This window comes from Passer domesticus, chromosome 5 (genome assembly GCF_036417665.1).
Source record: "Passer domesticus isolate bPasDom1 chromosome 5, bPasDom1.hap1, whole genome shotgun sequence".
NCBI lineage: Eukaryota > Metazoa > Chordata > Aves > Passeriformes > Passeridae > Passer > Passer domesticus.
Genome location: NC_087478.1, coordinates 14,108,015 through 14,135,598, shown reverse-complemented (window position 1 = coordinate 14,135,598; position 27,584 = coordinate 14,108,015). Strand labels below are relative to the sequence as shown.

Here is a 27,584-nt window from a genome sequence, read left to right as displayed (position 1 = left end):
GACTTCTTTAGTTCTTACCTAAACCATTGTATTTGCTATCACCTATATTAGGCCTACAAAAACACTGACGTTTAATAGCAGTAGTCTGAGACCAATTAAAGGATACCTTAAGGAATACCAGAGATCTGTACACCATACAGAAGCAAAAAAAAAGGGTTACAGCCACACAGGCCTGGCTTCTCATTAGTTGCAATGATAGCCTTCCATTGTTTTCAGTGTTTTCCATTGTTGCTTTCTCATTTATTTCCTTAGAGTGAGTAAATACTCATAATACTTACCTCATAAACGTTGAACTGAGACTGCCCTCTCGACAACTCTCTGTAACTTGTTGTGAATTCTCCAATGAAATCATGGCTGTTTGAAAAATAAGATTTTAAATCAAATGCACAAGATTTAGGAATTTAAACATGTATTTTATCTATTAATGCAAAAGAGACACACAGCCAATATGAACTGACACCCAAGAAACAAATAATGGCAACAGATATAATTTACTTAAAAATCTTTATTACTCCCTCTGTTTTGTGTAATGCCAATTTAGAGTTGGAAAGGATTAGCTTAAATCTTTTTGATGTCTTTTGCTTAACTTAGCTGCACAATGAGGACTATGTTGTAAATCAGTGACTGACCCCAATGTAAGTTTACAGAACCTGAAAAAACAGAGCAGGCTGCCAAGAACTATCACCATTTCCTCAGTGGATGACCACTGGCTCTGCAGACTCTGAATTCTGTATGAGGCTATGTGAAAGAAAGGGGGTTACTGAAAGCAGGAAAGGAGTAACTTAAACCAGAAAAGACCAGCCCTCCCAATTGACACTGAGTTTTTAAGGGGAAGACCCAAAGCTTATTTCAGCTCCTCTGTCTTCCCATCTGGGAAGATAAAGCAATCCACTGAAGCTTCTCAGTTTATGGTATTATTGAAAGCAGGTCTCAATCTAGCAATAAGGCAGTGTGACTGAGCTGCAGGTTTGTACCTCAGACAGGCACCTGGCATGGAAGGGCTGCAGGGCTCAGTGCCCCAGCTGCCAACTGCACAACTCCCAGAAGTCACAAGTTCTGCTCCCATTCTCTGCTCTCCCCAGCTGAAACTCCAGCACTGTTGCTCCAGATTTTCCCAGCTATGCCCTAAGAAGGCACTGTATTTCCTCTACACTCTGCCTCCACATCTGGTGAGCTATGAACTGTTTTATCTTCCCTCCAATGGTAAACTACAATGGACATTCAAAGTTTTATGACTTTGTGACTTGCAAAACTTGTTTTTAAGAAATTCAGCACAGTTCTAATTAATCTATAAATATTAAAAGCAAATTTAAATAAATCTGAATGTTGCAAGATGAAAAATTGAAACAATCCATAGCAACATGAAATTAAAACCCTCAAATATAAATCTCATTTTCTGAAATCAGCATGAATTCACAAAATATGTAAATCAAACAAATAAAAGGTTCAGTCCTCATGCCAATACAAAATAAGCAAAGCATATTTTAAGAAAGCTTGAGGAATTCTGTATGTTAAAGATATTCCTCATTACCCAGATTCAAAAGCGACCACCTCTCATGAAACACTCCCCTTTCAGCTGGAAGATCATCAAATTGCTTCCAGAACAAACACTTTTCTTAAGAAAAGTATTTTGGAGGTATATCACCACTTAAATGCTCTCCAGACTGCAAGGACCATTTAAGCAGGGAATAGAGGAAGCCATCCATAAGGTGCATATACCCTTGGGTAACTGTGGCACTGGAGAAAAATATATATTGCTTAAAATGGAATTTTTCCCTTTTGTAACAGTTCTAGCCTTTCATTTTCAAATCAGGTTGTATATTTAAGGCAGAAATTCAAACAATACTTCAATGACTACCTACAAACATGCTGCAGCAAACAGGAAACATGAGCCATTCCAGACAGGACTGTCCCTGGAGAGCAAAAGAACCCGCACTGCTTACAAGGAATTGCTCCTTTAATTCTAAGAGACACTGGAAAGCCTCCTTTCCCTATGGCTACATCCAAACACTGATAAAACCTGAGCTAGAAAGATGTGATTTCTCTGATGAATCCTGTTGAAAAGGTATGGGCATACATAACCAGTGTCAGAGCCCTCTGCACTCGGAAGAGCATCAGCTAGGATCTTCACACTGGGTGCTCAGGGGGATGTACATAGCACCACAAGGCTGGCTCTGAAGGCTGAGTGCCTGTTGGACAAAATATGCCTTTGCCAGATGTGTAAGTCATTAGGAAACTAGTCTAATATTAATCATCACACTTCAGCAAATGGATGTCCTTATTAATCTCTGGATTGAGAATCCAAAATACTTATTCTCTTTGCCCGCCTAACACCAAATTTTCCTAGAATTACAGACGTTCATCCATGAGTGGCATATCAGAACACTGAATCAGTGAGTCTTAGCACACCAAATTATCTTAAAGCCCATCTCTCTATGTTTTCCACTTTTAGCCCTGTGTTTTGAAGTGCTGAAAATCACTTTCAAAATTATATTAAATTTGATTTTTTTTTTAGTATCTAAAGGAAAAAAAACAATAGAGGAAAGAACAATCATAATCAGAAGCACGCCAATGAATAAGGAGTAAATGCAAGAATTTAAAAATTAACTATGTAGCTGGGGAAGGATAATGAAGGACAAAAAATAAGGTGGAAGAGCTTAGAATCTGAATTTTAAAATCTTTCCTGCAGTATTGATAATCTCAGATGAATGCTTCTGTGGCCCCAGGTTAGCATGACAATGTTTACAGCTTTATACCCCATTGCCTCCCTCTTTTTCTAAGTAATAGCTCACAAATATCAAAACTGTGAAATTACTTTTGCAACATGTATGCTAAGTGATATTTTTTCTGAAATTAAATGACAAAGCTTTTAGAGAGAACTAAAAACATCATAGTATTGCTGATGTGACGTTGTGCACTCTTATTTTTTTCCTTCTGTTAGACCTGTCTGCTTCATATATAAGGACACTCAATAAAAAAAACCTAAAAATGTGACTGTCAAACAACTGGCCCAGTAACAAAACCAACTTTTGTGACTTCTTACAACATAAAATATTTTGGGGTTTGTCACAGCTCTTGGAAGCAATACAAAGTATCAGAACAAGTCATTCATATTTTGAAAATTTTATGCAAAAGTTTTTATGCAAAAACTGGTTTGACACAAAGGATGTTTAATAATTAATAGTGTTAATGTTACCAAGGGCATGTATTACTTTCTGTCAATAAGCTTTGTGTGATATTTGAAAATAAATAAGAGCCATTTGATGGCAACAATATGATCATGATATTACATTACAATTACTCCAACAACGTAGTTCAGGAACACGAAGGAAGAAGCTCAAGCTAAAGCAGCATGGTGCTGTTTGTCAAAGCACAGGTAACACAGAATGGGGAAAAGAGAAAAAAACTTCTCAGTCAAGACTCAGGAAGTCAAAATCCAGTTAAGTCATGATTCAGAAATCAAGTACATGCACCATAATTTTGTCTTCCTGATTGCAGAACAGCCTGTAATATTCAGAATAACTTGCTTTGCTGTCTAGAGTGCAGGCAATCTTTCAAAGATTGGTCCTTCCCAGTCTGCACATCTCTGGAGCAAACAGATTCAGTATGAAGTGTCCAGCTACGTAACAACAGCTTATAAAAACTGTCCATCACAAATGGAAATTAATATAAACTGAGGAACAGCAGAGTTGTACAAAAAAATTGCTAGAGTAACTCTTGAATGGGATTCATTTCAGATATACTTGACAATGTCAAAGTTAAATTAGGCACTTAGGTTTTGCTATCATCACTATATAGGTTTACAGGCACCACCAAATGGCAATTTATTCCAGGTAGGATGGATTCAATCAGACCATTTTCCCCCGTAAGCCACTGAGGTAGCTTAAGTGATTAGTTCAATCTACTTGTCTGATTTTTGCATTGTCTAAAGCCACATGAGATGAGTGCTGTGTCATCTTTCAGACGACTTTTATACAAAAGATGTCAGTGCTCAGTGTGCTTCTAAATTCAAAATAGACAGAAAGCAAAAAGGAAAAAAATCATACCATTAGAAAAAAAAGGAAAACATGTAAATGCTATCCTTCACTTTTTGTTTTTTAGCTATTAATCTTATAGGTATTCAGATTGTGATGTGAGCAAACGCAGATAATATCTGAAACTATTTGAGACTGGAGAGGCTAATGATTGCCTAAAATCCACAGTATATTCAAGATTTCACTCTCGCAGTTATTCAGTGTTATTTGTTGGATTTCTTCCTTTTCTTTTTAATCTCACAGATTTTGGATAAAGTGAGACAGCACATGGGGTTTGATACCTTGATAAAATATAATACTTATTTTTTATTAATGTGGCAATAAGATTCAACTTTTCATTGCTAGCTTATTTTCAAAAAAATATGGTTTATACACAAACATAAAAAGTTTTTAAGGATTTGCCAAATCTCATTGAGAAAAGAATGTAAATAGAAATTCTGACAGGGATGCAATGATTTTTTTGCTTTTTAAATGGCTTTTTAAATTTAAATAAACTTATTTTAATTGCTAGAATATGCTATGTATATATGTTATTTCTCTCCAGCAAATATCTAATCAAGAAGGATGAATTTACCCTGGCAGGTATTCATACAGGGTAAACATGAGATAAGAACACTTGTAAATCAACAGGCTTCATGATGGAAAACCAAAAAGACAAAATTACAATCCAAGAAAGCTGAACAGGCTTTTGGATCTTGTCAGCAAAGTAATGAACAGTAGCACAGGATAAATTTGCCTATTATGTTTACAAGACATTGCCACAGAAGCACAATAGCATTATCTATAATACTAGAAGCAAATTGCTTTGGTTGTATTAAAGACATTACTGTAGAATAAATAATATGCTTTTAAAAATCAAAATGCAAGTGCATATCCATGTCTTTTAAAATAGAAATTACAATTAACAGGAAATAATTAAGACAGACCAACTTAAAGATAAATGGAAATAAACATATTACTGTATTAAATTTCAGTTCTAGTACCAAGATTTATGAATACAGTTTCTAATCAAAGTATGAAGATATAAGCGCAAACATTTTTAAAAGAACAAGAGGTATCAATCCACTGTGCTAAACGATAATTGTACCTTGTTTGTCAAAATAAAGGCAATTTGAAAGGCTCATTTCTTCAGAAAAAAAATGTACAGCCAGTACACCGGGGTTCACAGCTCTTAAGAATAAGAGATATCCCTCCTTATTTAGCAACAGAAATTCCATGTATATTCCACTATCCTCTTTCAAGGGGGTTATACAAAACTCAGGTCTTCCAGCTCCAGAGTTTACAATAACATTTTGATGAAGACAGACAAGGAAATGAACATTCAAACCCAATCTGAAATTAAGGTAATGACTAGGTGGCTTCTATATTGCAATAGTTAGGCCATCATGAGTAGCCACTGCAGGCATGTGCATTTTATCAAGTTCCATGGATGAATATACACACAGCAGGTTTAAAATAGGCTAATGCATCAGTGTTTAGCACAACTGCAAAACACAGAGCTGTATCACAGCAGAATTTTTCCAGTACCTGTACTTCTAAGTATTGAAATATAACTAATTTTCTCTAATATTATGCTGGACACTAAATATTTATATGTTTTGCAATATGTATATACATGCAGACATAACCCTTAAGTTTAACAGAAATAATGTCTTACCTTCCATCTCTATCCCAGTCATAAACTTCTACTTTAATTGTCCTAAAAAAAAAATAAATAAAACAACAACACAACCCTATTAAAATGTTAATTATGTACCCGGACTGCCTTTAAGATTAATAGCATAGGGGTGCATCACTTGTGCCAAATCCAAAAAGCAGATTTTTTCAGTCATTTCTCATGGGGCAGAAAATAGCCTGTCAGGTTACACAATGCTTCTTCATAAATCAATAGCTAAATACAGTGGAAACTAAGGAAACACACTGGAAGTTTGACCAACATATTTTTACTTGCTGATGCTCTGAATTTTCTGTGGTTTTTAAAATAAATGATTCTTTAAACTTTAAAGTATTATCAAAGTTTATAAGAACTGTTTCCTTATGAGTAAAGTGAACTCTTGAGGGCAGCTCTAACCTTGGGAAACAGATAAAAGGAAAAAGCAGACATTTCCCAAGTAAAGATCAATCATGTTTCACATGCTTACTTCAAGAGTGGATTTCTTAAAATGCAATTACTACAGAGCATATTATCATCAACATCCTTGATGAAACAGGAAAGATATTTGAGGGTAGAGACAGTATATAGCTTCACCTCCTTTTACTACAGAAAGTGCATATATTAAGCAAATTCAACTACCACTAGCAGTGAATCCTATTTGGCCTAAAATCAACTGAACATGGGATAGAAAAATAACACCTCCCATATTTTAAGCAACAATGTAACTTACTTTTATTCTTCAGAACAGTTTCACATGAAGTGAAGTCATCAGGGCTGTCTTATTAATAGCAGGGACAAGAATCTAAGCAATTATTTTGTAATTTGCTGCCATGGAAGCTGCTCCGCATTCTTCCAATTACATACAGTCAAATATATATATTGACTAATTTTCTTTACTAAGAAGGGATTCTTTGGGGATAAAGCTGAGCAACAGCTGGTATTATATACAATATAATATCAAGCAATTCACACCTGGATGTTTTCCATATTTTTTATGATATTCCAAAATAGGAAAAGAAGGACGTACTTTGTCTGGATGTACCTCTTTTCAACTCAAATTTAAAGGCTCTTAACCACACCATTTGTTACATTTTATAGCTCTTGCATAATTCAGGTTGGATTTAAGTTACCTTACAATAAAAACTGATTAAAGTGAAAGTTGTTCTGAAGAACAAAGTGAAAAACAATTCCAAACCTCTTATCCTACCAAGTATTTCAGCCTTCAAAGGAAACTATTTTCACTTTCAGAGGAATTTAGCAAAAAAAGGCAATATCACAATGTTTTTTCCCTAGACGATCATTATTTTACTTCCATTTCAAAACCTGTTATGACAGACAGAACACACCACTAAGTTAAGATTTATGTAAGGTTTAGTGGGATTTAAGTTTTGAATAGTCTTACAAATCTGTGTCCAAATAGCAAAATCATCTCAGTGAGAAAACTCGGATTATCAAAATAAATTATTAAGAATATCAAGATAAATTCCTGAGAAGGATCTTCAGACAGGTAACTGCAGTAAGAGCGATTCGTCCTTGAATAAAGCTCCTCTCTTTGAAATGAAATTTATTTCATATTAAAGGATTAATTACGGATCTTGACTTTTATCTATTTTGCATGATATGCAAGATATTAAAAGACCTTTCCAATCTTCACATACTGAAACTTAACCTTTACCTTAAAGGACACAGTTTAGAGGATGGGTTTCCTAGTTTAATATTAAAAACCCCCCTTTCATTTAAAAATAATTAAGGTTACAGATGGGTGTCTCTGTTTTAAAACTTTTATGCAGAAAATAACTAAGTGCTTTTTGAAAGCTCATACTAAGAGCTTTCTTAGAGAAAGAAAGAACAAAGACATTAGACACTAACTGCAGTACTGAAATGCCATTCCTGTGATGTCTGAAAACACTGTATAATTGCATAGTTTGAGAAAAATTAAGTGAATCCTGGTCATTCCATAATGAAAACATGGACAGGGTTCACTCAGAAGCATGCACCAGCTGAACATTTAGTATCCCCACCACCAGAATAAACATCTACTGTGACATACTTTTACTAATGACATTATTCCCACCTTTCACATCTCTCACAGAACCCAGAGCACCAAAACTTTATCTGTGAAACTACCACTATCTGAAAGAGACCTCTGGGATTTGCGTTTTATGTATTACCATGTGGATGTTAGAAAGTTAATCCTTATCTTTAGAAAGGGTTTTCTAACTAAAAAACCCCAAACCTCTGAAGTTTTTTCTGGACTATCAGCAGGTTAATTTGAATTAACCTGACAGCTAATGACTACTTCTTAATTTGAAACATGATTGTTGTATGCAGGACTACAAAGTCCCATGGAGCCTTTATTCACTGAGCACATCATGATGAAAGCAGGTCAACAGTAGATACACAATAATAATTTGAGGAGTGCTATTACACTTTTAAGTTCCCTTAATTTGGAATGCTGGAGTTATTTCAATATACCTGCATCACAACATCTTTCCTAATTATTATGAAAACTTTTTTTCTTTAATATGATAAACAGTGCATTGTCCAGAGACTAGCTTAATGAATACTATTTTGCTTATGCATTATGCACATTAACCCAAATACAAGTAAAAAATTCTATTTGAATATGCTAATTACAAAATTGCTTTGTTTTCATTGCATCTGAGTAAAAGAGTAACCAACATGGCCATTTTTAAGGAGTCTAAAAACACCCATTTCCACTGAACTAATTTGTAAAATGTTGATTTAAAACATATTATGTCCACCTAAAGATAGATCCTTTTGCATGGCACCACTGAAAACTTCAAATCTGAAGATGACTGCCTTCTGTGTTTCTCATCTAGTGATCTATGTATTTTAAAGGCTTTCATTTATCAGCACCCTCTGACATTGCATTATCACCCAAGGAAAACAGATCATCATTGTTTTTCATCGAAACATTAAAAAATATTTGTGTGCACTTGTCACAGACACCACGCTTTAAATTAGTCTTTTATTTCTGTTTCTAATTCACACTATAGAGAGCAAAGAGCTTTTTCCAGAAAATATCACTAACATTTCCTACAGATTCAGCATATATGCTTAATTTTTCTAAATTCTTTAATGTGATGAATGGTTTTGAACACCTATTATCCTTTCAAAATGTTGATTAAATAAAGAACACAAGAGTCAGGGAGAAAAAAATTGTATATGCTAAAAAAATTTAAGCTACATCTTACCGATCATAGTCTCCATTACACAGTGCTCTGACAGAAATCTTGAATGCCTGCCACACTGGATTCAATGTATTTTTCACAACTTCTGTTTTGTGGCAGATTGTAAAACTGCAATTAATTAAAAAAATTAAGATACATTTTGTATTTATTTACTTTTTCTTTTGCATCATCAAAGATGAAATTAAAAGAGCTGTAATCATTCATACATACAATGGACACATAAAATATAAGGCAAGAAAGAAAGAAATATGGTAGAATCAGAAGGAAGGGAAGACTAAAGAGTCCTGCTAGAGAGGGATTACAGACTAGAGTGCTAAACAACTCTTAATCTGAAATGTTTTTACTCACAACTTCAACAGAAACTATAACCATTCAGTGAGTGTTTCAGGGAAGAGCAGTTTCCATCCCACTAGTTTAAACAGACCTTGTACCTCCAGGAATTAGTACAGATTTCAGAAAGAAAGCAATCTTGTGAGGATCTGACTCTTGCTTTGAGATTAAGAAATTGAGCCAAGGTAATGATGGCTTTCAGATTTTTACTCCCCATTTTATGTCCATGACTTTTTAACTAGGACTGTCTAAGGTAAAACATATAAACCTCTCTGAGATACAATGATCACCTTCTCTCATGAACTGTATTCACATATTCTGCTTTCTCTAAATGATACAAAATTAAAACACCTCTTTTGAGCCCCCATCCTGGGGACTGAATTGTTCACAAGAAAGCAAGAGACAAGGTCACTGGTGAAATCATTACTGAAATTCCTCACCCAGTTGCAACTGAAGTTATCCCTTGAGGGAATGTGCTCCTTGTGCCCCAAACACCTACACTTTTATCCTGGCTATGATTCAGAAGACATGCCTGAAGCCTAAAAAACAAAAAAAGGAAGCATGCTTCTGCCAGAGGTGCAGAAGTACTGCCCCAGCATCCTGTTGGATTCAGGATACCTATAAAGCATTACTGACTCCACACTCAGCCCTTAGAAGGAAGTGGGGAAGAACGGCACTCACGGCCAAGAGAGGCTGCATGTACCAGTGCTCCCAGTAACACCCAGAGAAATTTCACCAGTGACCTTAATGCCACTCACAAAGGAGCCAAAACTTCTCTAGGCTTGCAGTTTTACATAGGCAGTGTATACTCAGGAAACTGCTCCTATAATCTGCCTCCCAGAGAAAAAAAGCAGGTAATAGATGCACATGCCCATACACAGATTTATGCTAACAACTGTTCCAGCTAAGTTACACAGAAAAGTACCATTATGTATCATAATACTTGGTTTGGTTTGATACATGCTAGATGTGAAAACTTTCAGTTTCCAAGAAATCTGAACCTGCTAGTAGAGCCCCACAAAGGCAGAGTGTTGACCAGTGCATGTCAAGGCTTAGCAGTGGAACAGAAGAGATTAGCCTACTTTAACAAATTAAAGCATGAATGTAGCAGCCATTTGTAAAAACTATAAATTCTATTTCGGGGATTTTTAAATTCAATTTCTTAGAACTATGTAAAAAAGATAAAAAATATTTCCCAATTTAAATTTGCAGTATAAAATGTTTTTATCTAAGCACAATTTCTAAGCATTAGCATATTTTGCAGCTACAGTTTTCTTTGAGAATTCTATTTAATTTAAATGCATACTATATCTTCACAAAAGTAATGCTATTTAGCTATTTTATTACAATTAATTGTCATAATGCTCCGTATTTATGAGACATTTACCTCTTAAAACCCTCAATTGCAGTGTTTGATCAATTTGTTGTAATGGTTTTCTTCCTATACTGCCTAACATGACAAACTGAAATCCAACAAACATTATAAAAGAAACGCAGCTTAATCTGGAAAGTGAAAAAAAAAGAAAACTATATTATCTGTAAATAATTAAGTTACCTAATGAGTAGCAGCAAAAATACTTAACAGACACCTACCTCCCATCTTCATTGCTTCGATGGAATACAAGGAAAGGATCAGATTTCCCAAAGAAGTCCTTCTTGTCTAGCTTGTTTGCACAAAATTGCATTAAAACTGAATCCTGAAATGAATAATAAAGTAAAATTACAGAGAGCATGCACTCTACTTACTACACTAAAAAAATTTACTAAACTATGCAAATAGAAAACAAAACAAATGGGGATACAAGTGTCTTCTAAATGCTCTCTACACATTCACATTTGTGTAATGTCTTCATAGTGCAGTTTGAACGGCTGGAACCAAGAATTCCTTTGTAGGGACACCAGAAAAAGAACAATTTTCTATGCTAAAATGGCTCAGGATTTTTCAAGGATTTCCTGACATCCAAAACTGCCCTCTGAAAGAAGGAGATGCAGAGGCAAGGCAAGTATATTAGAATTAATTTTAAAAACTCCAGTCAGGCACAACTCAGCCTCATTCCTTCAGTGACTTAGACCTGTCGTTGTCTGCTCCTACTGCTTGTCAAGCAAATGGCTGCTGGCTCTTTAGAGTCTGGAACCTTCAAGAAAATGAGCCTGAAAGGTACCGAGTACATCCAATCTGACAACAAATAAGGAAACAAGTTTCTTTGCTGTGATCAGGCAAACTGGAAGTCACACAAGTCATTTCTTTGGGCAAAGTAAAGAATTAAAAAAGTATTGTAAATGCAAAGATAAACTTGCAGCAGACTCACCAGCTAACTGGGGCAGGGCCTGCTGGGAGATTATTCCATAAACAGATCTTGAGGTGCAACAGCAACAAGAGGATGATGACAGAAAATGTGGGCTCACCATTGAGTGGGGCAGGAGACCAGGTGACAAAAGACATTTCAAGGTCCATGTTTCTCATAGTTTTCTATGTCTTGGTCTTACTGCTAAGACTTGCCTTCAAGACTCTTGGAAACCTGAGACCCAGACCTGAGAAAGTCTAGAACAAGGATAACTTGGGCTTGGTAGAGGAGGACCAGGAAAGGAACATTTAAATCAGACCAGACCTACAGAAGTCCATGGGACTTGGTAGAAGGTACCTGAGAGTGCTGATGGAGTTGGCTAATATTACTGTGGGGCCACTTTCAGTTACCTCTGTAATGTTACAATGTTCAGGGTAAGTTCTGCTGTCTTTGAGAAAGGGCAAGAGACATCAAAAAGGATTTGCAAAGAGGAAATTCATGCCTGATCCACTGGAAGCCTTTCCTGACAAAATGAGTGGCTGAGTGGATGAGAGCAGCCTAGTGGATGTTGTTTATTCTTCACCTTAGCATGGCCCTATACACTGTCTCACATAAAACCTTGTTCACAAACGAATGAATTATGGACTAGAAAACTGGACAGTTCAGTGGCTGGACTGATGGGCTTCAAAGGGTCATATTGAATGGCACAAAGTCAACCTGGGACCAGTCACTAGCAGTGTACCAAGGCATCAAAAATGGGCCAAGAATTCTGAACACATTCAGTAACAACCTGGATGATGGACAGAGTAGAAACTCTGCAAGTTTGCAAAGAACACAAAACTAGAAATAGCAGTTTATACAACTGATGGCTGTGCTGTCATTCAGAGACATCTGTACAGGCTGGAAAAACTAACCAATATGAACCTCATGGGGTTCCACAGTGCAAAATGCTAGGTACTGCAGTTGAAGGGGAATAACCCTATGCACCAGGACAGGCTGTAGCCCAACAGCTGGAAAGAAGCTTGGCAGAAGAGGACTGAAGGGGCTTGGTGGATAACAAGCTGATCAATGTGTTCTTGTCAGCAAAGGCCAACAGCCTGCTGAGCTACATCAGGAAGGGTGCTGACAGAAAGTTGAAGGAAGACACTCAGCTTTGGTGAGGCCACTCGAAGTACTGTTCATCCCTGGAGCATTATTCCAGGCTGCAGTCCAAGGAAGACACAAACATGCTGAAGCAATTCCACCAAAAGCGTCACTAAAATGATTAAGGGATTGGACCATCTCTCATCTGGGGAAAGGCAGAGAGAGCTGAAATTATTTAGCCTGGAAAACAGAAGGTTTATCAATTTGTGTAAGTACATGATACTAGGGAATAAACAGCCTATGGTTAGTGGCATCCAGTGGAAGAAAAGGTTGCAATATGTACATACTTAAAATGTGAGAAATTCCACTTAAACATAAGGAAAAACCTTTTTACTCTGAGTGTGATGAAAAGCTGTAACAGAGAAATTGTGGAAATTGCTTGGACTTAAAGCCCAACTGCACAGATCCCTGAGTAACCTGCCCTAAGAGGGGCAGGAGTATTGGACTACACAATCTTCCAAGGTCTTCTCCAACCTCAGCAATTCAGTGATTTCAAAACTCACTGGCATTCTGAATATGAGCTGTAAAAATCTGGATAAAGTACAAAAATCCAGAAGATCAAGTACATGACAGCTGCTGAGACATTGCAAGAGACTGCAAGAGAGTGAGGACATGAAGGAGCACTAGAGAGAATGCAAGAGATACTGAGAATTGGCTTCTGCTTCTTTCTGCTTCTTCCCTCTGAAACTAAGAGCAAGTTAAGAGAAAGTTAAAGGAAAACAGAAAATTCTAACTTCTTACATAATTCACAAAATGCAAATTTCTAAGTTATATCATTAACAATCCAGTGCAGTGTAAATCACAAAATAATTTTCATGTTATTTTTGTAAAGCAATGAGCACACTTACTCTGCAACACCCTAGTTCCTCTGCTGTTACTATGACTGTTCCACACTTCTTCCCAGGAATTCCTCTGCAAAATACACAACCACAACACCTTAGTTCCTTAATGTCATGTATGAAAATTACAGCTGACACACAGAGCTCAAGGCAAGTTTTCAAGTCACAAAGCTGAAGGCATGCAATTCAATTTCCCTCTTCTGCCACTTGTCCTGTGTAAAAAAGTTGGTTTTTCTGAAGTGAATTGGTAAATGAGTTGCATATTTATTCTAACTAGCAAGAAACAAATTAGTTTTTATTTTAAAGGAAACAGCATTCAAAGTTTCAATAGGCTGAAATAGTACCAGAATTCTACTATCCACCCTCCCACTGATGTTTCCTTTAGAGATGACTCTACAACCGATTTCTGAAAAACATCCTATTGAAAATTTTACTTTAAAAAACCCCCCTAAAATATAGCTAAAGGTAAACACCAGAATTATTTTACAACATTTATTCCGTAATGTCTATGAAGACACATAATAATCTCACCATCCTATCTGATACAGGAGTTGCAAAAGAATTACTATTCACCCAGACAGCAATTAAAAATACAGGCTGCAACACCAGAAATCCCAAAACAGTTCCTCAGCATAAAAAGCAGCAGAGAAACAGAAAATCCACACATAATCTGATAGCATTCAGTACCAGCAGCCTTTTGGATGGGGACACACTCAACACAGAAGGCCATGGGCCTTATAAAAGAGGGACGATATTAACATGATGATTCATAAAGAGGTGAAATACTTCATCAAAATTAGCACAGAATTTCTCTACAGATCAAGTTCTCATTATTCAGCAACTAAAAACTCTACCAAATGACTTGTACGGTTTTTGATGCTATTAAGTAAAAACTTAAGTCTACATGCATGAAAATAGTACTGGAACATTTGCAGACACTAAAGACTTTGTTCTCTTACAAATTCCCTTAAAAAAATTCCTTAAAAAAAAATCCTTAAGTGTAAGGTAAGCACTCTGAGAAAAACATCAGTGGTCACAGATCAGACAAATGGAACAAACTTTAACTTGCAATAATGCCCTGTAAGAAAAAAAAAATAATTTCAAGCTGGTCAAAACTTCAGATACAAAAAAAAAAAATTACTTAGAGATTCATCATTACATACCAGTCTTTCCAATTGCCAGAGAAACACTGACCAATACTATGTTAAAGACAAGCATGTAAGAGTTCTACCTGTTAAAATCCAGAATAAAGGACCATTGCTCATCTTCCTTAGCTCTAAGAGATAGCTGGTAGTGAACTACCCTGGAACTGGTTCTATTGCACGGAAATTACAATAGAAAAATTTATGTTTGAGCAACTAGTCTCTCGGGGTTTCTCTGGAAAGAGTTACAGATCAGGGCTTGTGGAGTAATAATGAGAGATGATAGATAGATAGATAGATAGATAATTAACTGTAATCTATATTGCATAACTGCAGTCAATTCCACCATTCAAGAGCTAGTTATCTGAAACTCAGATATAGAAAATGTGCCAGTCTAAGTGTAAACAGAGTGGAAACTAAATAAAGGAAAATAAAATGTGAAAATCTACATTTCAGTGGGTCCTACTGGCTTGAGAGCCCAGAACCTGTAGGTTTCTCTACAGTGATCACCTCTTTTTGGACAGCATTTGAAAGAGCAGGAAATGTCATTGTTAGAGGAACAGAACAGACAACCATTACCAAAGAAAGGTTTTCAACAATACCTGCATGTCCATATAAGATACAGTCTTGAGAAATAATTATTGTCTCCTTAGAATAAATTATTCCACAATTGAGACACCACATCTGCAGAATCAAGAGAAGTTTAAAAGGACATTCTGAAGAGTACTTGGGCTTTAAAAAGGACTGAAAGGAGGACCTTTGCAGAGCCTGTGTAAAAGATGATCATTTATGTGGAAATTCAAACCTGAGAGGCGAAAAAGGGCCTCCAATTTTGCAAGCTGGAATTGCAATGAGGCAGAGGATGGAACATCTTTCAGGTCATTCAAAAATGTACAGGCTTATCCCTGAATTTGCAGAGCCTAGCCCTCTGACAGTCACACCCACAGATAAAAGGATAAGACAAATATATATGGGATTGGGAAGTTCAGGTATTTTTCTATCAGTTATGTTCACAGCAAAATGACAGGAAAAAGAACTTCACATAATAGGCCATCTGGCTCCAGTAGAGCCTCATTAGCAGGCAATGGCACTCAGATGTGAATAACTAGCATAGAATGCTCATTAAGCTTTGCAATGGCCCCATCCCCTCATCAAAGGAAATCCCTACAGGAATGCACTTAGCAGATCCTGAAAAAAACCATTGCTCAGAGTTATAAATATGGCTAGCATCTTCTCTCTAGGAAAACAGAATGTGCAGAGATCTAATTCTGGATAATGTCTGAGCAGGTGACACTCTTGAGAGAAAAATGAAACCACAGCATTTCGGGAAGTAGATGAATCTGCACATTATCCTTTCATGCCAGTACAGCTGGAACACGTGAGGCCAGGCAGAGTAAATCTTACACATGGAGCTTGTCTTGAGAAGGCATTTAATGAATCTAGTAACACAACAGGTAAAGAGAAAAACATTACTGTTAAAATGTCACATTATCCATTTCACCTTCTTTGAATTCCTAGAATTATTTTCCAGTAGAAATTATCCAAAACAAATGTTCACATCTGTATCTGGCCAGACTGTAAAATAAAGTGCAACACTAAAGTATGTTCTTGAACAAAAAATGCTCACTGTCACAAGGATAACAGGCTACCACACTACAATACTGGGAGCAAGACTCTCCTGTGACAGACTGCATAAAATTCCAAGTCTGTAATGGTTTCAGAAAAAGAAGGAGGTTCAGGGGACAATCTCACAATTGCCAAGAAGAAATACTGTCAGGTTCATGCCTCAGAGGTGTAATCCACTGTGCTTGTAACACCAATGAAACTGCAAGGCATACATGCCATGCAGGCAAAGAAAAATGTGAATTGTGTACCTTCACTTTTGTACTTGCCATGAAGATTAGTGCAAGGTGTGTTTCAGCCCTCCTGCCTGACCACAGCAATGGTGACCCTCTAGGCTTGAGATGTTTTACTTTCACACTGAGGAAGGACAAGACTACCCTTTCACTGTAGACTTCCTCAGGGAACCTTCCCTGATGATGCACAATCTGACTTCAAGCTGGACAGCTCATGGCAGCCATGGAATCCTGAATTGTGTAAAACTTTTGCAAATGCCTAAAGTAGATAGAGCTTCTTCCAGAGAATAATAAGCTTCAAGTCTTTCTAATTTTAATTTTGAAAGAACATCAGAGCTTCCTTGAATGCCAATCAGAGAATGGAATTCAAGCTTCTCAATCTGCTTAAGTATAAAAAATGGTACTTCTGTAGGGTAGCTGATTGGGACTAAAACAGCACCAAGCATTCTCTTCTTTGTACATTCATTGGCAGAGAACTGAAGAGGGAAAATGCTAATGAACTTCAGAAATATGGTGAAAAGATAAAGTTCTCTTAACTCATAGATCATAAAGAGCATTCATGCTATGAGAACACAGACTTGACTTCATAAATAGAACAGTAAACTCAAAGCAGTAAATATCTCTAAAAAGGGAAGACGTGCAATATTGTCAATTCAATTCTCATTGTTTGACTATTAAGAGACATTAAACATACATCTATGAGCAAACAATCCTGAAATGCACTGCAAAGTTTCCTAAATAACAGAAATGTCTCCTAGACATCCAGACTTCAGAGAGTCCAGAATGGACAATCACCCAGGCACAGTTGTCAAGTCACAGTACTGCCAAAACCAGCAATGACAGAATAAAACAGGGACAATATGAAGAACTGATAAAAAGTCAAACATTCTCTCATTAACATGTGCCTACCCACATGTTGGGTCCACTTAGTAACTACCATACAAGACAGTATCAGAACCCAGACCTAAGAAATGCTTGTTTACCCAAGAGAAAATACATTACACAGGCCAACACAACTGTGAAGCAAGACAGCTTTTCCACACAATCTTCACTGATATTTTTTTCTTTTCTAATAGATAATTTCAAACTTTAAACTTCACCTGTTACTCATTTCAGACTTCATTTAACCTGTACCAAATGCCAAACTGCTGAATGGATGCTTTTTAATCTACATGTTCAAAATAAATTTCAGGAATTTTCTCAGGGAAAAAAAAGTGTACTGCACTGAATACTAATTGAGGACAGAAACAAACTTGGAGACTTTCAAAAAGTCAGGTGAGATTCATCTTACTAAATACAAATGTCTTCAAACTTAGCACTTTCTCTGACCAAGTGACCACAGGCTTCCAGTAGAATCAACTGACAATCAGTCAACCCAGTCCATGGAGTTGTGACAGTGCAATTTGCTGTGGCAGCTGGCACGAGCTAGGCCTAGACAGTGAAAAGTCAGTGAGCTGTTGCTTTAGTAGAAGAAAATAGGGCCAACCTCTTGTCCCAGTTGGCAAGACAGTATTTCTGCGCTCAAACTGTGCAGCCATCAGGAACTAAAACATGTCCAGAACAAGCAGTGACCTGCTGTGTGTAGCCATCCCACAGTGCTGGAGCTCTGGTTCTCCTGGGACAGCCCTGGAGCTGGGCAGGGGCTGTTCCCTTAACTGTGCTACTGGAGTTCCCCTGCCTGTGCCTTGTAGCTCTGTGATTCTTTCAGTGTGTGGAGATGAGCTTCCAAAAGCTGATGACTCTCCTGGGATGGCCCTGAAAGCAACCAGGGCAAGGTATTTGGGCTCCCCCACCAACCATTGGGACACTCTTCTCATTTGTTCACAGACCACTTTTTAAATCCCATAACCTAACAGAACTTCTCTATTATGACACTTACTGTACTGGTCCTCAAGATTATTTCCTAGACATGTTTTTAAAAGTTTAATATCCAGAATGGGATTAAGGGGAGAATCATAAAATACTGCTGTCTAATAACCACAATATTTGCTGACATTAATAATTTTGAGTGATTGTGTTAGACAAAAATTATGGATTAGTTAATTCCTTTGCTAATTGTCCAAAATGAAACCTAAAATATCATAGCCTATATAAAGAAAGATTTCTACTGCATGTAACTATTTACTCTCTCTTAAAAGCCATATCTGTCAATTCTGTATATCAAGAGATCTCACAGCAAAAAAGCTCCACAACTCTAGCCTCTAGCAGTATGCATTCATCCAACATTCCAGAATACTTACACAATTGATTTTTCCAGTCTGCTCCCCTGTGATCCCACTATTTCTCCCAGTGTGCAAAACATCTGTCCCAAAAAATCCTGAAAAGCAAAAACATAAAAAATCAGAATTCATATTTCACACAATGAAATTTGGTTTCCCATTTATCTGAGCTGTTCCCTACTGAAGAACAGATTCTGCTGAACACCACATCTTAGCAATAACTATGCAATAGGGAATCATAAACAGACTGCCACCTGTTTGACATAACAGTAGGTTATACTTCTAGATGTAATTCTAAGGCACTACACAATCACTACAGTGAGGATGTAATCACAGATCAACGGGTAAAAGCCTCATCTTTTCATTGTGAAGCACACACAGAGTATTTCTTCTACTATCCTCTTTTCCTTTGCTCCTGGTTCTCAAAGGTTGTCTTACCAAAGCCTTCTTGTATTTATTTTTCAAATTCACTGAGAAGCATCTGAATTCTACTCTGGCATCTCTAAATTTTAAAGTTACTATTTCATACTCCCATTTCAAGACAACATGAATATAAAAAGTTTCTTCTAACATTGAGACACAATCAAAACATGCTTCAATTTTAGGACACAAAAAAGTATCAACTAATTGCAGCATATAACATACCTGAAAAGGCATGCATGCATGCTCAAATATGCCCTTTGCAAGAGAAATGTCCTACTAACATTATACTCATCAGCATTATGTATTTTCACTCATAGCACAACCGCTGTATTTGTCTCTGTATATGTGATATTACTTACAGTCAAAAGAAAAGAAACCTACTTAAGAAATGCAAGCATTTTAACACAAGGAATTATAAAAGTGAGGAAGAACTTACGTGTTTTGACAGGTTAGGACTCTTTGAGTCAACATCATAGCTTAGGGGAAAAAAAAAGAAAATTTATATCAGAGTTGCCAGATGACATATCTGAGGATAATGACACAAAGAAACAAAAATCAAATAATTCTTTCACCTATTGCCATTTGTGAAATTTACACAAACAGATTTGTGAATGGAAGTTCTCCAGTAAGGCCAAACTGAGTCATCATATATAGGACTATGGTTCACTAGTTATTTGAAATGAAATAATTTTCAACAAAGTGCAAGCTTTAAAGAGAAATATTCTTCTGATATTCCTGTGTGAACAGTGAAAGATGACAAAAACCAGACCAAAAGTTAAAAATTAACCCTAGAAAACAAACTTGTAAGTTACTTTCTTAGGTAATTTTTCAGTCATTTGAATAAGCAAATAAACTAACTAACAATAAACTGAACTGCTTTTAAGCAGGAGTTTTACTTGTTCTCTTGAGTTTATGATAATCTTGGCCTTTCTCCAGTTAGAAAATGTCATAGTTTCCCTTCCATAATCAAGTCAAGAGTTAAAAAAGTTACTCTCTGAATTTAAGAGACATTGAAAAAAAAAGTAAGAAATTAATAAAGAATTACTAATCTCTATACTTTAATAATCTTCTGTCTTTATCAGATAATCCAAGTAATATTCTTATCAGATAACCTGTTCAGATTCAATACCAGTAACTAAACTGAAAAAGGTTTTCATCTGTTGTGTTACTGCCCATGTCAGGCTTCCCTGCACGGAATGCTACCCCTTGGGCTGTGCTGCCACAGCTGGCTGCTGGGATGCCTCATGGACCAGATCACAAGTCAGGATGACAGGAATGCCATAACATAGCTGATGTGGTGCAGCACAGTCAAAGCTTTAGAAACATATTTATAAAGAAAAGAAATTCCTACAAATACCATTAACATGAGTTAAAACCTCCAATTTAAAGCAAACTGTTTGGTGAAATTGAACAGAAAAACACAACTTATAATTTGACCTGAGGGATAGCTACAGAAGTAAAATGAAGAATGACTTCACTGGCAAAACCACTTGCTAAGTACCAGCTATGAGCAGAAAGGGGCCTGTGACACTGGTGGCTGTGCATTTTGGGGGGGTTTATGCTTATTTACTGATGCATCAAATATCAAAGATATACTTGCCACTTGATTTTTTTTCCCCCGCAAAATATATGAATCATATAAGGAATTTCTTTGAAAAATAACACTTTGGCCAACAGTAGTACACAATTTTGCCAAGGAACTGAATACAGGAAGCTTTCTAAAGCTTCAGAATTGGGATTTAATCCATGAATGGCTATGTGAGATTCACATTTCTAACTCAGAGCTCTAAGATATTTAATTTTTCATCCATCACTGTTATAGGCTCTACAGTAAATTCACACAATATGGCTATATGGTCACTTGCAGGCAAAGACAGCAACAGCTATTCAGCTTTGAGTTCAGGACAGACTGGAGTCCAGCTAACCCAGGACAGCAGCAGAAAGTAGCCAGGTCTTTCTGATAAGTACAGAGAACATGTGATATTTACAGCTTTTCACAAACAGACAGGAGCCCATTTCTCTGACTACATAAAGAATTAAACAGAGGACTGTGTTTTCCCTTCCAGGTCCAAGTCCTTTCCAGAAAACACTTATCCAGAAGGTCTTTACAGACCCCCCTTTCTTTCTGTAGACTGAGCTTTCTCTTTTTCAGTTCACTTCTTTCACTTCTCATTCTACTGCACTGCCCCTCCCCATACCCTACATGCACCCTCTGAGAAGCAGGAGGCAAACAGATACAGATTTCCACACAGCCCCCACTGTGTGGCTATTTCAGCACTGCTTTATACTTGGAGAAGAATCCTTTATTTCACAAATTGATTAGCTCTGACTTAAATCTTATTTTAAATAACCCACTGTAGTTATACTCCACAGATTGAATGACATTAAACCTAACTTTTAAAACTACAAATAAAGTCTGCATCAGGCTTCCATTGTGATTTGTACCCAGCTACCTCAAAACACCCTGTAATCTTCCTGGCTTTAGTATTTCCTTTCATTCCTTGAAATAGGTGGTCTAGTACATCTTACAAAGGAAGTGAAAAGAAATAGGCAAAGGGTTCTTCAACTAAAAAAGGACATACAAAGAAAATTGGTGGCCACAGTGCATAGTGTGATGCAAAACTGCAGCAAAAATGTAATTATCTATGAGGGTTATTCATACTCTCTCCTAGGGCAAGGTTAAGAAAGAACTGCTAATAAAAAATAGGATGAACATTTTAAAAATAAAATTAAAAAAAACCAAAAACAAACAAACAAACAAACAAACCCAAAAAACCCCCAAAACAAGACAACCTTGATTATCACAAAGACTGAAATAATCAGAAAGTACTGAAATGCAAGAGACAACATGCAATGGTGACATAACCGGGTGACTGGACTCTCAGTTCTGCTTTCCAAAGAATGAAGTCAAAGTCAAAACAATTCCACCAATGGAATGAAATGAGCACATTTGGAATAATGTCAAAAGCCATCTACTTCTCAAACAACTGCTGTTGTTTCAAAAATCTTAAAATTTAGTATACTTAGATTCATAGTAAAGAAAATCTTGGCTCTGTACTACTTGTACAGTACTTTATTTCTGGACATCATATCTGTACCTGTTTTTCTGGCTGTGTTTCAAGAACATTTTAACGTTTTGACATCTTTTCATTTTTATTTCCTGAAAGTAATAATTGCAAGCATAATTGTACTTTGACTAGTTAACATCCACCAATTTCGTAAAACTCAGTCATTATGTTGCACATTTATTTCTGAGGAAGCAATGCTAAATCAATCACGTGTATTACATTAATTTATCCTATGTCAATAGATACCATCTCTCTTCAAGTAAATTTTATGCTGGACAAAACTTTACATGCTTACAGAGACTGCAATATTAGAGTCAAAGATTGTTAACTTACAAATCAAATCGCAGATTCTCTCTTTCTTCAAAGAAGTAGTCCATTATAAATTTTCTTACAAAATCTGGATTTAAAGTATTATCAATTACTTCTGTTCTTCCAAACTGTAAAAGAAAAGTGTACATTTAAGCTATATGCTATAAGGAAGTATAATTAGATTACCAATACCAGGAATATAGGAGATATATGACAGCCTGTAAAAACCTCTCTTAAACAGAAAGAAAATGACTGCATTCACATGAATAGACCTGTGGATGAAGACAGAGGGGCAGAAGACTTCATATTTCAATATAGAGTGGTACATACCTTGTATTGTATGACCTAAACTTCATCAACATCATCTCCCAAAGCCAATAAAAATCCAAAAAAAATTTAATCAGTAACAAAAATCCACTGTTTCCTGAAGAAATGCTCACCAAACCGAACACTACAGCAAGCAAAAGCTGGCATATATTGTTTATTTCAGATAGCTTTAAATATTAGGGAACATAATCCTTCTAATTCAAATATATCATTTTTACACTGTCAATCTCCTATTCCACCTCAGTTCAGCTCTCTCTTCAACACTCCCCTCTCTGACCTTTTGGCAAAATGCCTTTTCCTTCTTAATGTTTATAGGAGGTGCCTCAGCCCCTTTCAAGCTGAAAATATTTTAATTTTTAAAAAATTGAAAGGTAGATCCTTACCACAGCTACAGACCAGTTTTGCTGACACTGACCATCACCACAGCTCAGTCCTGTTTGAATGTTTTCCTCTCCTCAGAGCCACAAACCTTATCCAAATTGACAGCTAAGTCTGGTTTAATTTATTTGAGGGAGACTGTAAAATGGGGAACTCATGTGATTTCTCTATTTTGTTTTCTTTTTTGATGGAAATGTGTGATACAGATATGGAAACTGAGATCAGTGTGATTATATTTTAGTATTTGCTAATAAATACAACCCCTAGCATGGCATTCAAGAGGCAATGACATGCCCTCTTCTGCTAGGACAAATGACCAGCCTTAAATATACCCAAAAGGTTTGTACATCTATGAATATGCATCTTACCTCTCTCCATTCTTTGTTTCCAATTGCTTGTGTGTACAAAACACAGACTTTGAAAAGAAAAAAAAAGTTTGGTTATTTTCAAACTTTAACACATCCTTAAATTAAGTGAACTAATTTTGTAGTCTCTTGTGCTGTGGAAAATAGTAACTAGGACAACCAAATAGTAATGCTTTCCCTCAGCTGTCAACAAGCCTAACCAGACTGGTGATCATGTGGGGTCCAGCTGTTGCAGAAATCAGCTAATAAATGGAGTGCTTCTAAAATGGCAGGTAGCATTTATGGCTGACCTCCAGCAATGCACTTGACAGTCTTTAAAGGCAAAATTGGATAAAAGCAGGTCTTCTTTAAATGTGGGTGGTCAGGCTATTCTAGATAATTTAATGCACAATTACCCTAAAATATACTTCCTTCAAGAGATAAGTAAATTAAAGTTAAAAAAAACAAATGAGAACCCTACTGACAAGAAACAGGGGAAACAGAACCAGAAAAAAAAAAAAAAAGACTTCTTGGGTTTTCTTCCTTCATTTTGCATCAAATTATTTATATTTATATTTATATTTAAGCATCTCATATATGTGTACTTTATTTTTTTAAACAAAAGCCTGATAAAAAATAGAATAAATTAAATTTGTCGACCTAACCTGATATTGAAAAACCAAGCAGAACAATCCCACAGGTGCCACTCAGATCTCTATTTCCAGTAGAGCACTCACATTAAGCTTGAGCTGCCATCACAAGGACTGGTGACGGGGGTGCAGTGATTATAATCAGGTCTTTTAAACACTAATTTAAGTACATATCATTTGCACTGAAGGAGCATTATAAACCTTATTTTCTAGAGTCTTGAACTAGTTACAGGTAACTATGATAAAGCAATTTTTACCTAAATTTCCTCTTCAAATCCTTTCTAAACAACAGAAATACAGATATTTCAGTATTTTTTTTTCCCCTCAACAAGTTATTTTCCTGGACAAATCATTATTTTTCAAAAGAAGATAAAAATAATATGGTTTTAGGCTGTAGCCTTGAACAGCAAAGGTAGAGGTTTGATTTTGTTCTCAGTGAAGTCAGAATCATCAACAGACCAAAGCAGAAATGAAGTCAACCTTCTAACTACATTTTCTTCTTACTTAAAATGCATTTGCTCCACACCAAAAAAAAAAAAAAAATCATCCCCTTAGGCAGGAGAAAGTAAGAGGAGAAACAGAAAAAAGCATTTTCAATATTTTAGCTCACGTAGAAGCTAAAAGTTAACACTTTGATGTTTTAAGTAAGATGTCTTGTAGATGAAAAAAAGCTTTTATAAAAAAATATTCAAAATAATTCTCAGGAGATGTCAGTCTTTCTCCATTGACTCTAAATAAACCCTTGGCAATCATGTGCCTACCTCTGGCTACTGTTTACAGCAAAGTGAATCCAAACCAAAAAGCCTATTTTCACAACACACTCTGGAGTAGGCTGCTAGAGTGTATTACATGAGGCATGAAGTGAAATGGGAAAATGTGAGAAAACAGAATGAAACAGAAGCTATGAAATCAGCTAAAGAAAGTTCTGTAGGTTACTGAACTTCTGACTACCCATCCAGAACTGTAGAATCACAGAATACCCTGAGCTGGAAGGGACCCAGCTGGAAGGGATCCAGCAGGATCATCGAAGTCCAGCTCCTGGACACCCCAAGAGCTGCCCCATGAGCTGGAGAGCATTGTCCAAACACTTCTAGAATTATGTCAGGCTGATGCTGTGACCACTGCCCTGGGGAACCTGTTCCAGTGCCCAAACACCCTCTGAGGAAAAACCTTTTTTCCTATACCCAACCTAAACCTCCCCTGACACAACTTGAGGCCATTCCCTTGGGTCCTGTCTCAGAGAAGAGATCAGTGGAAGATCACAGAATCACAAAATCATAATGTTGGAAGAGACCTTCAACATCAAGCCCAAACCATGCCCTAAACACCTCAACTAAACCATGGCACTGCGTGTCATATCCAGCCTTTTTTTGAACACATCCAGGGATGGTGACTCCACCACCTCCCCAGACAGGCCATTCCAATATTTTATCACTCCTTCTGGGAAAAACTTCTTCCTATTATCCAGCCTATATTTCCCTTGGTGCAGCTTGAGACTGTCCTCTCGTTCTGACAGCTGTTGCTTGGAGAAAGAGACCCCACCTAACTACAACCACCTTTCAGGGGGTTTTAGAGAGCTCCTTTTCTTCAGGCTAAACAACCCTCTACTAGTTGTAGACTGCAGTAAGGGCTCCCCTTCTAGGCTGCAGATGTGGCTGGTATTTTAAATATAATGAAAATATAGACTAATAAGCAGTCACCTCATATAACATTTTATTTTAAGTAAAAGGTACAAGTCTGACAGGAGTACATATACCTGTGCATCTCAAACTGACATTTAAAAAAAAAAAAAAAGTCAGCCCTAATGAAAGCTACAGAGAAGACATATTTCAGTCTTTCTGATAAATTCTTTGCAAATGTAGAAAATTTAAAAAATGTTTTATATATTTCCTCTAAAATGCACTCCATAAATTTTAGGAAACCAACCATGATACTGGTCTCCATCAATGTTAAGATTCACTATCTCAAATGGCTCTTGGAGAGAGTTTTGTAAAGATCCTGATACATTAATTGCAGTAATCACTAAAAAACGTCATCAAATTCATATCCAACTGGAGAAATGCAGATAAATATGGTAGTTGATCTAAAGCACTTGAAATGCTCAAACCAGAGATTAAAGGCTCCATAAAGCAACCCATCTTGTGGCAGAAAAAAAACAGCATTGTCATGAGGCAGAAGAAGGAATAAAGGGGGATAAATAATATTTCAAAAGCCATCATATCATGCAACCACAACCTAAGACAGAAATAAAAAAAAATAATTTTTCTCTCATAATCACAAAAACTGAGGGAGCAATGAGCAAGTTCAAAGCAGCACACTGATGAAGAGTAACTGAGAAACCCTTTTGGAAGGCTTTGCCATATGAGTTTTTCCAAGAGCAGATACAGCTACATCCATACTCAGGAATATTGATATTTAGTAATTTTTAACTCTGGACACTGATACGACAATGTCATATATTTAATTAAGTCTTGTAATGAAAAAAAAGGTGGAAATGTCAACACTTATTACTCTGTTATAGATACCTCTCCCAAAATATGATAGATTATCTAATTTTCCAAAAAGAATGGGCCTCCCTTACCTGCTCTGGTCCTCTCCCTTTCAATGAGTATATGCTTATCCTTTAGTCTGGCAACTACTGTTACATCAACATTGCCCATCTCAGTTTTCCCAAACACAATAACACATCTACTCCATTTCAAGGAAGACTTACCCACAATGAAATTGACCTTTCCCCAATGCTACCTAAATCTTTCCATGCTACCAGTTCTAGCAGGGCTCCCCAATCCTCTTCACTGACCAACTTTTAAACCTTCCAGGCAGGGGTGCCCTAAGGTCCCTTTGTCCCAACTGCCAAGAGATTCTTCTTATTGTTACTATCTTCCACAGGAAAATTCCTCAGGGAAGAGGTTTTTTGTTTTCAGTTGTTCATCCTGGACTCTTGATGATCAATACTCAGCAGCCACAGGGCTCCCCAAGAGGAGTGTGCTGCTGCCAGCACAGCTCTGCAGGGCTCAGCTTGAGTTGTCAGAGCATGGGAAGAAAACAATTCTGCCCGTAATTAGACAGAAGAAATGTGCCAAAATCATTAATCTGTGTCTCCTTGGCAGGTCTTATCCCTACCTCATCAAGGAAGCACTACTTCAGCTCAGTTTTCTGCAAGAAAAAAAACCAAATCAATAAAACCCATAGATCAAAAAAAAAATTCCTAGAAAAAATGGTTGCCAAACTGGGAGAGCAGAATGCTCCAGACACTACAGTAAATCAGTATATACAACTTGCTTTGGCTCCACTGAGCAGAAAGCACTGTCAGTAAGAAGCTTCAGTATTGTTTAAAATACTTCCTGAGCAATGGCTATCCAAGCTTG

At 36.6% G+C, this 27,584-nt stretch overlaps 1 protein-coding gene across 5 annotated transcripts in view; it reads right to left on the bottom strand.

Moving 5' to 3' along the window:
• Positions 1 to 27,584, bottom strand: part of CPNE8 (copine 8) — a 70,042-nt gene that overhangs the window by 26,185 nt on the left and 16,273 nt on the right. For all 5 annotated transcript variants that reach the window (XR_010363460.1, XM_064422091.1, XM_064422092.1 and 2 more), the window contains 9 exons: positions 23,591 to 23,637; positions 22,542 to 22,645; positions 19,577 to 19,616; positions 18,739 to 18,815; positions 13,510 to 13,573; positions 10,827 to 10,930; positions 8,907 to 9,011; positions 5,692 to 5,733; positions 279 to 354 (listed from right to left, as the gene is read on the bottom strand). Coding sequence is in view for 4 of the 5 variants with exons in the window: in XM_064422091.1 (XP_064278161.1) it covers positions 279 to 354; positions 5,692 to 5,733; positions 8,907 to 9,011; positions 10,827 to 10,930; positions 13,510 to 13,573; positions 18,739 to 18,815; positions 19,577 to 19,616; positions 22,542 to 22,645; positions 23,591 to 23,637 (659 nt within the window). In the remaining variant the exon portion in view is untranslated. The remainder of the gene's footprint in view (positions 1 to 278; positions 355 to 5,691; positions 5,734 to 8,906; positions 9,012 to 10,826; positions 10,931 to 13,509; positions 13,574 to 18,738; positions 18,816 to 19,576; positions 19,617 to 22,541; positions 22,646 to 23,590; positions 23,638 to 27,584) is intronic.